Source organism: Aphidius gifuensis, linkage group LG2, assembly GCF_014905175.1.
Source record: "Aphidius gifuensis isolate YNYX2018 linkage group LG2, ASM1490517v1, whole genome shotgun sequence".
NCBI lineage: Eukaryota > Metazoa > Arthropoda > Insecta > Hymenoptera > Braconidae > Aphidius > Aphidius gifuensis.
The window spans coordinates 17,132,803-17,146,722 of record NC_057789.1 but is presented as its reverse complement, the minus strand read 5'-3'; the positions used below and the strand labels follow the sequence as shown (position 1 = coordinate 17,146,722).

The window sequence follows — 13,920 nt, the reverse complement described above, 5'->3', positions numbered from 1 at the left end:
GATTTATTAAACTCTCACTCACACCACTGTACACAGCTGTCAAACTGTTTTTTTTTTTATTACACGATAAATAATAAATAAATTCATCAACGTGTATAAAAAATTATATTAGAATTAAAACATTATACGAGAAAAAAATTTAACAGTTAATATTATGACTTCTTTAAAAAATTAGCTCAGGAGTTTGTCTGAAATATATTAAAGTATGCCAAAGCTGTGTTCGATGGTCGTCTCGGCTCAGTTCCGTCTCACTTACGGCTCACTTATGGCGCTAGCGACGTACGGTTGTTTGAAGAACTACAAAGGCACAAAATCTCAATACAGGTGCCTATCTATATCATCACTGTGAATAAACAATATTTATTGGGGCATTAATACAGTGATGATATAGATAAGCACCTGTATTGACAATGCCTATGTAGCTAACATACGTCAAACATAACCGTATGAACGGCTACCATGCCACAGGGCATTACAATTTAGGGCTTTTTTCATCCACCGGTGGCGCTTGTAGAGCTTTTATATGTAAAATCTATATAAAAAAATTTTATAAGCGCCATCAGTGGCAAAAACCTAAATTGTATAAAGTTTGCTATTCAGGCATACAATTTAGGGCTTTTCATCCACGGCGGCTTGTAGAGCTTTTATATGTAAAATCTATATAAAAAAAATTTTATAAGCGCCATCAGTGGCAAAAAAAAGCCCTAAATTGTATAAAATTTGCCCTGTGAATACGGGTGCTGAGCCGAGACGACCATCGAACACAGCTTATATAGATAAGCACCTGTATTGAGATTTTGTGCCTTTGTAGTTTTCAAACAACCGTACGTCGCTAGCGCCATAAGTGAGCCGTAACTCCGTAAGTGAGACGGAACTGAATTATTATTCACATTATACCACTGAAATATAATAAAACTGGAAGCCGAACTTAGCGTCGCCGAGAGAGAGATTCAATGGATGGGCTTTTGTCCTTGTCGGTACAGTCACGTCAACTAAAAGTGTTTGAGACTGTACTGCAGTCCAATTCACAGGGCAAATTTTTTACAATTTAGGGCTTTTTTTGCCGCCGATGGCGCTTTTCAAATTTTTTTTATATAGATTTCACATACAAAAGCTCTACAAGCGCCGCCAGTAGAGGAAAAAAGCCCTAAATTGTAATACCCTGTGAATTGGACTGCTGAAATAATATATATATGTAGTACTTTTGTATACTCGTGTGTAGTACTAGTTTGTTTTGACGTTGACTGTACAAGATTTAATGTGCGCATGCGTGAGTGAGAGGGAACATCATCCAATATATTGCTATCTCTAGCGACACTCCGTGCATTGGCTAAGCATAGGAGTTCACCTTCCAGTTTTATTATATTTCAGTGCATTATACACATGATGTTTGTCAGAGTATGTTTGTATTGTGCGCATTGTAAAAAAAAGCGATACAAGTCGCGCACGTTACCGGGGTACTACTAGCGCTCCTCAATTATGCGGCGACCACATAGCGATACGGTTTTCATATACAGGCGAGATAGGGACTTCCTCCTGTATTTCTAGTCTTCTTGGTCAGAGTTCTGTATGAATCGTATTCTATGACAAGAGAGCTCATTTTTATGCTGTCGAGCTGCACCAGCAGTCGGCAGTCCAATTCACAGGGCAAATTTTTTACAATTTAAGGCTATTTTTTGCCACTGAATCAATGTTGCCACAGGAGGTACAGTTGTACTTTTTGAGGTACGTTTTTGAAACGCCAGTACAAAAGTACGCCTTTTTTTTTGGAGGTACGTTTTTGTTTTTTCTTGAGCTAAACAAATTGTATAATATGCGCACGCGCGCGCTCAATGTAAACACACTAAACAGAGGTATTTAAACCCGGTAAAATCATATATGTAATACTACTATATTGCTAACATCCTATCTTCCCAATAAGTGGAGCTTTTCTGGAGGCAAGAGCGTCGACGATATGTCCTTCTCTTTTCAGAGCAGTAAAAAATGAGAAAGAGTAGGGAGCGTAGGGAGGGTTCGGATTAACTCGACAACTCACCAATACTATTTTTACTTTCTCACGTATATTAAATAAATAAAATAAAATATTTTGAAATAATTGAAATAACTAAATGAAAAAAAAAAAAAATAAATGAAAAAAATTATTTTACTTTATTCAATATTTATTATTCAAATAATATAATTATTCGTACATTTAAATATATTTGTATACATATGTATACAATATACATATACATTAGACCGTTTCAAAAAAAAAAAAAATTCTTTTTTTTTTTCTCCCACCCCCTAAAATCTTGGTATTTAACAAGACAAACCATCTACTATTTTCAATTTTTTTTTTTTTTTTTTTTTCAATGTCGCTCATCGACTTTGAATATTTTCCATTTAAAATACATGTAAGCAGAATGTTCATTTTATACTTTTGTCTATAACTTTATCAATTTTTGAGCTAGAGACTTGGTAATACGACCATTCGAAAGCTCAAAAAAAAAGCTTTGAAATACATATTGAAGAAAAAATTTTTAATCATCTGTTTCGCGGCTAGAAAACTACGTAAACGTTTATTTCTAAACAAACGATAATTTATTTATTCGAAGACCTCTGGGCATTCATATAAAATTAAAAATTCGGCATATAAGATATAGTGTCTAAAGCTTTTTCATGAAGCTTTTCAAATAATTATCTTGAATTGAAATATATTGATTATTATAAAAGTTATGATTTTTTGAAACACTGAAAAAAAACAATGTTATTTGTGCAATTTTTTTATAAACGAATGAATGCTGTTTTCGGTTGGGTGTTTCAAAAAACCATAACTTTCGAAATAATCAATATATTTCAATTCAAGATGATTATTTAAAAAGCTTAATTGAAAAGCTTTAGACACTATATCTTATATGCCGAATTTTTAATTTTATATGAATGCCCAGAGGTCTTCGAATAAATAAATTATCGTTTGTTTATAAATAAACGTTTACGTAGTTTTCTAGCCGCGAAACAGATGATTAAAAATTTTTTTTTCAATATGTATTTCAAAGCCGTAAGCGACATTGAAAAAAAAAAAAAAAAAAAAAATTGAAAATAGTAGATGGTTTGTCTTGTTAAATACCAAGATTTTAGGGGGTGGGAGAAAAAAAAAAAGAATTTTTTTTTTTTTTGAAACGGTCTAATATACATATGTATACAATAGACATATACATATGTATACAATATACATATACATATGTATACATTGTGTTGGTGAGTTGTCGAGTTAATCCGAACCCTCCCTTATAGAAACAGTGTATAAGAGTCTTAATTAATGCTACGGTATATGTTTTTTATTTTTTTTTTCTATTTTTAGCACAAGAAATATAATCACTTATTCTTTCGAAAATAATTCAATACTCAAGTATTACAATTGTTAGTGTATATTTTTAAAAAAATATTAGAAATTTCTCCAATAATGTTAAAAAAAAATTGATTGCTGTTTTTATTGTTTTTGCTTTGATAAAATTTCATATCGACCAGCTCTTGTCGGCCATTTTTTAAAAAAAGTACATTTTTTTCGCCAGGAGGTACGTTTTTTATTTTTTGAGGTACATTCACAAATTCGGCTGCGGCAACACTGCCACTGATTGGCCTAAATTGTATAAAATTAAAGCCCTGTGAATTCGGGTGCTGGGGTTCACATCAATCCCGAGGAACGAAATTTATATATATCTTTATATACCTTTATATATTCACATATAACTTTATAAAATTTTATAAAATTTTATATAATTTTATATAATTATATAAAAATTTAAAGAAATTTTAAACTCTCTATATATAATTATATACAACTTTATAAGGTTACATACAGCTATATATAATTTTATAAAGTTATATATAAATGTGTACAAAGTTGTGAACGGTTTGTGTATAAGTATATATAATTATATAAAGCTATATATTTCTATATGTAGCTGTATAAAGTTTCATATAGTTTTATAAAAGTATATAAACTTGTATATGAATATACGAAGATATTTTTACCCAAGGAACGATCGTTATAAAGGTATATAAAGTTATATATAGTTATATACAATTGTATGAAGCTATATACAATTGTATATAACTATATATAACTTTATATACCTTTATAAGGCTATATATAGCAGTATAAATAAGTTTTATACATGTACAGTTTTATGTAATTATATTAACCTTCATAGAACATAATATTTATAAATTATAGTGAACCAAAGTTACAAATAATAATATAGAGCGAGTTCTACGGGTTAATTCATTTATAACAAAGATTCTTTATTATTTATTAAAATGTAAGTCACATTACACAATAAATATTATTTTAATAAAAAATGTATCACATATTCTTTCTAATGAAACGTGGTATTTTACAGACATAGTCACCGACCCGTATGACAAGTCTTATGTTCTGTATCATACTGAATTTGATCAACATATATTCGCTGGCTTCTTTAATTGGAATAATGTGTTTTATTCGGATTCCAACAGCATCATGAACGAAAAATGATAGGCTACTATCGAAAAAAAGGTCAATAAGTATAAGTATGTAAGCAAAGAAGATATAATAAGGTAAATAGAGTTTACACGGAAAAAAAATTTCATCAAATTTTACTATGCTGCCACATTACCAATGAACTATCTTTTGACTATTAAAAAATTTACTATCATTTTAACGAAAAAAAACAATTGTAGTCTTGAAAAATTGAAATGTACCATAGCAATTTTCTTACGTTTTTTTTTTGCTATTTCCCGATGAAAAAATTACATTGCATAAAAAAATTTTTACAGAAACCAAATTTAAAATTTAAAATAATCCAGCCTAAAAATTACATTGCAGCATAGCAAAAAATATTTTATTTTTTTTTGCTCTGTATATATTTATAAAGTTTACTCTGCTGTTGTGGACAAAATTAAAATGATCCTCTGAAAATTTACAATGTAGCATAGTAATTTTAATAACTTTTTTGGCATTCCTGTAGGTTTCACTAACAAATACAAAGCAACATATTTAAAATTACAATGGGGCATAGCAAAATTGATGACGGACTCAGAAATTTCAACTGCCCCCACTTTTTAGTCGACTGCGCAGGCGTGACTTTTGCTTGTTGATGTAGAACAAATAAATTTTTATTTTCACATGCGTTATCGTGGCGCATCGGATACTGCGTAGGGTTGGTAACCGAAAGGTATGGGGTTCAAGTCCTGAGCCTGGCCCGTTGTTTATGTCTACGTATTTAATGTAGAAAAAAAAAAAAAAGAAAAACATTTCTTTATAATATTTTTTTTGAGCGTTTATCAACAAAGCAAATTTTGCATTTGACCATTTTAAAATACAGTTATATATACATTTATACAATTTTATATAACTTTATAGACTTGTATGAAGTTTTATATAGTTATATAAAGTTTTATACAACATGTTATATATAGCTTTATAAATAAAGTGGCAATATAAAACCATATATAACTTTATACAACTTTATAAAATTTTATACAATTATATAAAGTTATATATAAATTTCGTTCCTCGGTATATACGACATGTTTTGATGATTTTGAGCACCATAACCCTATTAAGAATGTAAACAAATAAAGCTGTCAAATTTTCAAGTTGATTGTTGTTACTGTTGCAGACAAAAATAGAAATAGAGAAGGACAAAATGAATATTCCAGGGAGATTAAGATGAATTAATATGAGGTTAAACAATAATATTCGCAATATGTCTGATCCTACTGAATATATGAGTGAGCAACAGTTTTTAGAAAATTTTAGGTTTTGAACAAGATATTTTTTTTATTTTAGGTGTTAAAAAAAAATAAACGTGTATTTTCAAATTAATTTAAAAAAAAAATTTACTTTCTTGTCATCATTGGGTGCATTCCTTTAATAAAAAATTTTTTTTCGTTTTGCGATTTCGCCCTGTAATACCGGCCAAAATTTTATAGGAAAAAGCTGTCTCTTGTAGTGGCAGTACTGGCACATGACATTATTTTTTTTGGCTTCCAATTATTAGATGGATAACTGTTCAATGTTTATATCAAACTGAAATAGATAGAAAATTGACTTGTTGTGATTGTTTGTTATTGTCACATAGGTCGTACCACACACATTATCGTAAACTGTAAAGCCTGGAATATTGCATAGAGAATTTTATCACTTTTGTCGTTGTTTCTGTTTCTAGTTTTTAGTCGGTATTACAGGGCAAAATTGCAAAACGAAAAAAAATTTTTTATTAAAGGAATGCACCCATTGTCCTAAATAGTATATATGTATATATAAATCGATGTGAACCCTAGCTCGGCAGCACTCGGCAGCATGAAAATGAGCTCTCTTGTCATGGAATACGATTCATACAGAACTCTGAAAGCGTGTGGCCACTATCATAGTTTTTCGAACAAGTTCTATGCCATAGTCCATTTATTACCAGAAACATCTAGATTATTCCCAGTTATCACTGAAAAAGTCTGTTGTTTCTGGTAATAAATGGACTATGGCATAGAACTTGTTCGAAAAACTATGCTAGTGGCCACACGCCTTGACAAAAAGTATTTGAAGCGCCGCCATCGGAAAAAAAAGCCCTAATGAGAACATCCTCTTAAGACGGGTGCTGGCGATCGCCCAAGTAATACTCTTGCCAAAATGACGTCTTTAAGACGTCCGTTTTCGGATGTCTTTATGGCAATTGCAAATAGATGGCAGAAAGATGTCCTGTTTAGGACAACCCTTGTGGCGACTATAATGCGTCAACTTTAAGTACTACTTTTAACCATATTTTAAAGCACAACTATTTGAACCGATCGAAAAGATGTCCAAAAGTCAGCTATTATTGGCCCACGCTCATTGGTCCATAAAACGTCGACATTATGTTGTTCATGTAGACATGTCTTAAAGTCATCTTTTTGTACAGTCAAAAAGTACTGTAAAAAATAGACTGTTTTATAAACAAAGCTACGGATCCGATCATATTCATTCAGATGTGCGTCTTTGCAATAGTTTTTTTCTATCATAGATTATTATCCGAATTGTTGTTTATCAATTATAAAACCATTATCTATTAAAAGAAAAAACAACAGTAGTTCTATCTGAGCTCAGGACAAACATAAAAATTCAAGTTAAGTATACAGACTGTCCCATTTTAATTGGATAATGGATTTTTCTTGAAAAATATAGCTCAAATTGAAAAATGATCCAAGTAAAAGTTGTAGGGTTTGGAGGGGGACCCAGAAAAAAAAAAAAAAAAAATTCAAAAAATTCAAATTGGCGGAGTTTCAGGTATGAACATGGTTTTTTTAAATCGATACTGTATTTTTTTTTTGCACTAAAATGTTTCTTACATCAAAACTAACACTTTTTTATTTGAAAAATTTTTCGATAAAATCACTTTTTTTTCGGCCCGATTTCATCTGTTGATGGATTTTCCTAAAAAAAAAATGGCTTTGATTTGAAAATGATATTTGGAAAAGTTGTAGCGTTTAGGATGACAAACACGAAAAAGAAAAAAAATTTGGTAAAAAATTCAAAACGGCGGAGTGAGAAGCATGGATAAAAAAAATGGACTTAGCCAAAAATTTTATTTAGAAAAAGTGTTCATCTTGATGCGAACAATTTTTTAGTGAAAAAAAATTACACCTTACCTCAAAAAAAAAGATGGTCATACTTTAAACTCCGCCATTTTGAACTTTTTCAGATTTTTTTTTTTTCTTTCCGTGTTTGTCTCCCTGAACGCTACAACTTTTCTAAATGTCATTTTCAAATCTGAGCCATATTTTTTGAGGAAAATCCATCAACAGACAAAATTGGGCCGAAAAAAAAGTGAATTTATCGAAAAACGTTCCAAGTATAGAGTGTTAGTTTTGATGTAAGAAACATTTTCGTACTAAAAAAAAATATAGTATCCATTTAAAAAAAACTTTGTTCATACCTGAAACTCCGCCATTTTGAATTTTTTTTTTTTTTTTTTTTTTTTTTTTAAGTCCCCCGCCAAACCCTACAACTTTTACTCGAATCATTTTTTAATTCGAGCCATATTTTTTGAGAAAAATCCATTATCCAATTAAAATGGGACAGTCTGTATATAAATATTTATTTTAATCTTGGATCACAACCTAACCTAAATCTCGTTTATGATTAATACTATTATTTTCACTTATATTTATTAATTTACAACCGTTGAATCAATATGAACAAAATCCAAGTAATAATGAAAATCATGGGCCAAATTGCTGCACTCGTAATACTTTAAAATTTAACATAATTTTTTCGGTTTTTCTCTTTATATTTTAGTAAAACTAATACTGGGTATTTTTATGTTCAAAGGTTGTCGTCGAATGATTAGGATCAAACTCAATGAAATATTATTAATACTGAGAGATAATCGAAATAATCTTGATGTAGAAAGTCATGCCAAGTTTGAGTTCCAGCAGTGTCAAACAGTTCGAGATTTACAAATACTAAACGAAAGTTTACTTGACTCGAATGATCGTCAAAAACAATTTGTAAGCTATTTTTTTTTACTATTGAGTTATCTATTTGAAAAATTTTCAATGCTGTCCATTTTTATCGTTTCAGGATACTAAAATTGCTAATTTAGGAGGTAAAAGTCTTCAGAAATCCGTTGCACATGCTATGATCACTGTTATGACTGATAATGTTGGTGCAGAGGTAACATGGGCAGGTCTCAAAAAAGATACAGTGGCTATTTCAAAGCTTAAAATTGGAGAGCTTATAATAAGTAATCTATAGCACATTTTATAAATAAATAAATAAATAAATAAATAAATGAGTCAATTAATTAATATTTATCGGATTTTTGTTTTAACAGGTGGTATTATGTTAAATAAACCACAAGCAAGCGAAAATAACGTTCAAGAGCATATGAAGGATTGGATACGTCGGTCAAGTCAACGTGTTGCAGCAGCAAAAAAACGACTTGAAAACAAGAACAATCCCACCAATTTAGTTCGTGATTAAAACAAGTCAAACTACTAAGTCAAGGATTCTAAGTCAATTTTTTGGTTGTGAATAATCCAAAGTGAAAAATTAAAAATAAACGATAAGAGAAAAAAAGTACTTCTTAAAAAATAAATTTATTACTAAATTAAAATGTTAAAACATAAGAAAAAAAGGAAAAAAAGCAAAGCCATATTATTAAGAATATTATTTAATGTAAGCAACTTTAAAAAAGATCTGGTAACGTTTGTTGGGGCGTGTGGCCCTCGTTACCCGTTGAAAATTAAAAATTTTCAATACTCCGGCTAGGGCCATGGTTATCTTAAATCATTGCTTCAATATAATTGAATGATTTATCAACATTAAGGTGAAACAAAAGTAGTCCTGTTTTACCGGTAAAGCCCATATGTTTTATATAAGAAAAAATTAAAATAATAATAATAGTATTTTTTTTTTGTATAGAAAAGCATACAGACTTCATTGGTAAAACAAAACAACTTGTTCAAAATTTTGGTTGAATATTTACGTGATTAATGAAACGAAATTTACTGTAAAAAAAATAAATTTACATAGGTTCATGTACTAGAAAAAAAATATGCACTTTATTTTTTATAGCTCTAGATATGTTTTATCAATTGATCAATCAAAATTACAAACATTTAATTATATTTTTTTTTATTTTTACATATATTTTTTTCGGTTTTTTACAAATAATAATGGATTTATAACGTTTGAAAACACAACTTTTTAATAATATTTCGATACAAAAATATTTCATCATTAATTATTATTTGAATTTCTCATAAAATTGTCTTCAAACGCTCTTAGATTTCCTTTGTTGTTACTGTAAAAATTAAATTCCATTAGGATTATACAATAACGAGGCTATACTGTTTTTTATGTTCAAGCAATTGCATTTTTCATTTTGTAACATATTTTTAACGTTTTAAAACGAATCAATTGTCATTACTTACCAAAAAATATAAGCCTATTACGAAGTGTCTATTCCAATTCTACGGTGAGTTATTCATTGCCTAATTTTTCAAAATTGTCAAAAAAATTGATTAAAAATGCTATAACATCTAGGATAATAAGAATAGAAACATTACATTAGGCTTAATTGAAAGTTCTCAACAAGCTCTGTTATAAGATATGTGAGTTTTTTCTCGGCTTTCAATAGTTTCTGAGACAGAAAATTTAATATCCGTTTTTTTTTTCTTAATTTTGAAGTTTTATTTTTTTTTCTCAAAAACTATTGAAAATAGCGGAAAAAACCCATAATGCGGGCGATAGAGTTTTTTGAGACGCAAAATATGAGCTTAATACGAAGTCTCTTTTCCAATTCTACTTTGAGTTATTCAATATCTAATTTTTTTAGATTTGTTCAAAACCGTTATAACTTTTGGGATAATGAAGATAGAGAGATCAAATTAGATTTAAATGGAAGTCCTCACAATGCTCTATCATATGGTATATAGGTATATTTTGTGTCTTCAATAGTTCCTGAGCCAGAAAATTAAATATCCGTTTTTTTTTTTTTTTTTTCTCTAAATTTTGGAGTTTTATTTTTTTTTCTCAAAAACTATTGAAAATAGCGGAAAAAACCCATAATGCGGGCGATAGAGTTTTTTGAGACGCAAAATATGAGCTTAATACGAAGTCTCTTTTCCAATTCTACTTTGAGTTATTCAATATCTAATTTTTTTAAATTTGTTCAAAACCGTTATAACTTTTGGGATAATGAAGATAGAGACATTAAATTAGATTCAAATGGAAGTCCTCACAAAGCTCTATCATATGGTATATGGGTATATTTTGTGTCTTTAATAGTTTCTGAGACAGAAAATTAAATATCCGTTTTTTTTTTTTTAATTTTGAAGTTTTATTTTTTTTTCTCAAAAACTATTGAAAATAGCGGAAAAAACCCATAATGCGGGCGATAGAGTTTTTTAAGACGCAAAATATGAGCTTAATATGAAGTCTCTTTTCCAATTCTACTTCGAGTTATTCAATATCTAATTTTTTTAGATTTGTTCAAAACCGTTATAACTTTTGGGATAATAAAGATAGAGACATGAAATTAGATTTAAATAGAAGTCCTTACGAAGCTCTATCATATGGTATATGGGTATATTTTGTGTCTTCAATAGTTTCTGAGACAGAAAATTAAATATCCGTTTTTTTTTTTTTTTTTCCTCTAAATTTTGGAGTTTTATTTTTTTTTCTCAAAAACTATTGAAAATAGCGGAAAAAACCCATAATGCGGGCGATAGAGTTTTTTGAGACGCAACATATGAGCTTAATACGAAGTCTCTTTTCCAATTCTACTTTGAGTTATTCAATATCTAATTTTTCACAATTGTTAAAAAGTTCATTTAAAATGCTAGAACTTTTAGAATAATGAAAATAGAAACATAGTATTAGGCTCAACTGAAAGTTCTTGTGAAGCTCTGTTATGGGATATGAGGGTTTTTCCTCGGCCTTGAATAGTCTTTGAGTAAAAAAAATTAATTATTCGACTTTTTCTTTTTCTGTTTTGGAGTTTTTTTTTTTTTTCTCGAAAACTATTGAAAATAGCAGAAAAAACTCATTATGCGGGCGATAGAGTTTTCAAAGACGCATCATTTAAGCCTAATACGATGCCTTTATGTCAACTCTACGTTGAGTTATTCATTGCCTAATTTTTTAAAATTGTTCAAAAATTGATTAAAAAACTGATTAAAAAGGCTATAACTTTCAGGATAATGAAGATAGAAACATTATATTAGGCTCAATTGAAAGTTCTTAACAAGGTCTATTATAACGTATGTAGGCTTTTCCTTGGCTTTCAATAGTTTTCGAGAAAAAAAATTAAATATCTGATTTTTTTTTTTTCTATTTTAAAGTTTTTTTTTTTTTTCTCAAAAACTATTGTAAATAACGAAAAAATACCACAAGCGTGCGATAGAGTTTTCGAAGACGCATCATTTAAGCCTAGTACGAAGCCTCTACGCCAATTATTTCGTAAGTTATGAACTTTTGTTTTTTTTCGCGCATGAATACAATACTGCGGCTGAGCCTATGGCTCCTAGCCTCCGTAAAAAAAAATTTGACTTGTTAAAAGATAAAAATCTAATTTTCTCAAATAAAATTGTTTAATTATAAAATTATGTATTTAAACAAAAATAGGCATAAATTCAGTATATTAACTGTGAACAATGTGTAAAAAAATGGATCATGAAGTCGAAACAATAAATATACTGAATTTATTCCTATTTTTGTTTAATAGTTTATTTTCTATTTTCATTGATTTCAAAAAGCAGACCCATTTCGGACCAAAAAAAGCAGTACTTAAAGATGACTGAAAGATATCTTTTTATACACCTTAAATTCAGTTGATAGTTGTCTTTTTTTACTACAAAAAGATGTCATTTAGATGACGTTTAAAAGATTTTTGTTATGTACAAAAAGGCGTACTTTTTGTGTGGACAAAAAGAGTACTTCAAAACGTCCAAAAAAGTGCGACATTAGTTGCTTTCTTTCACAAAAATCTTCTACTGGAGCTCCAGATAAACGCCATCTGTTGGATCAGAAAGCGTCATCTGTGAGAAAATGGACAAATGTAATTTTCAAAATAGAAAATGGCCGAGCATTGGCGTCAACTCTGTTATCCCGGTTATCTGGTCGACCGACAACAATAACAAATAATAATAACAGAGTTGACGCCAATGCTCAGCCATTTTCTATTTTTAAAATCACTTTTGTACATTTGCTCACAGATGACGCTTTCTGATCCAACAGATGGCGTTTATCTGGAGTGATCTGGAGCTCCAGTAAAAGATTTTTGTGAAAGAAAGCAACTAATAAGTCATCTTTTTGACGCGCCAAAAAGACGTCGATGGCGCTTATGCTTAATGCCCCAATAAATATTGTTTATTTACAGTGATGATATAGATAGGCACCTGTATTGAGATTTGGCTTGCGGCCCGGAGCGCTAGTTTCGGTTACACCGTTCAGGGTGAACATCCGAAAAATAAAGTCTCTTTAAGCTCATTTAGTCCGTAAGAGGGATATTGAATGTCGGTAAATATCCAGTTGGCACTATGTCCGACTTGAATACTTTACGTAAATCGACATATTAAATTATTTTGCTTTTATCCGATATAATGTTATGCCACAAGATAAATGATAAATAAGATATATTTATTATGTTTAAGAGTTATAATTTTCAATGATATATTTTTTTTTATTTTCTCATATTTTGTAATAATAAATTTATGACACTATGTATTTCTATTAATTAGCATATTTTAATTTTTTAATTTTTTAAATTCATGTTATTACGATATTTATCATAATATATGAGTCACCTTTTAACGAAAAATAATGTTCAATAATTATACCGAATACGATAAAAATCACTAGTAATTTTTTACGAGTTTGTGTCTATTCATCGTCTGAAAAAAAATCCGTGTTATATTTATATGTAGAAATAGATTACAGACAACAAATAATCGTCGGTAAAATCTATCGTAAAAAAATTGGTTCATCTATATACATAGAGTACTCTTATTATCAAATTCCGCTAGTACGAATGAGCCAAAAACGATTTTAATCAAATGTATATATAGCTAATTCTACTTTTCTATATTAAAATTATTGTCCGTTTAATTGATATAGCCGAATAATAATCTATGTATATTATTTTACAACCTCTTTCTGTTTTCAGATTCAATCAGCTAAGCCGATCAATAGCTTTCTGAAGTTGTATTTTTATTGTCTAATCATATATTCATTTGTTCTATATTTTTCGCAATGTATTTTCTCCGTTCGAATATATTAACCATTATAGACTTTCTGAAATTTTATAAAACCCTAGTGATGATTCCATCATAATTATGTAACACTAGATTTTTACAATGCTCAGATTTGCATTTGTTATTAAAACGAAATACTAGAAATCCTGATTCATCCGCAAAATT

General features: G+C 29.3%; 1 protein-coding gene across 2 annotated transcripts; it reads left to right on the top strand.

Annotated features, from left to right (window-relative positions):
* The first annotated feature begins 6,694 nt into the window (after positions 1–6,694).
* LOC122849239 lies at positions 6,695–9,106 on the top strand. Of its 2 annotated transcripts, none has more exons than XM_044147917.1 (4): positions 6,695–7,121; positions 8,327–8,505; positions 8,579–8,741; positions 8,832–9,106. In XM_044147917.1, the coding sequence occupies exons 2-4, from the start codon at positions 8,338–8,340 to the stop codon at positions 8,978–8,980; spliced, it is 480 nt and encodes a 159-aa protein (XP_044003852.1). In that variant the 5' UTR covers positions 6,695–7,121; positions 8,327–8,337; the 3' UTR covers positions 8,981–9,106. The 2 variants fall into 2 exon arrangements, with proteins under 2 accessions (XP_044003852.1, XP_044003850.1); XM_044147915.1 differs by lacking the exon at positions 6,695–7,121 and adding an exon at positions 8,088–8,240.
* Positions 9,107–13,920: the final 4,814 nt, after the last annotated feature.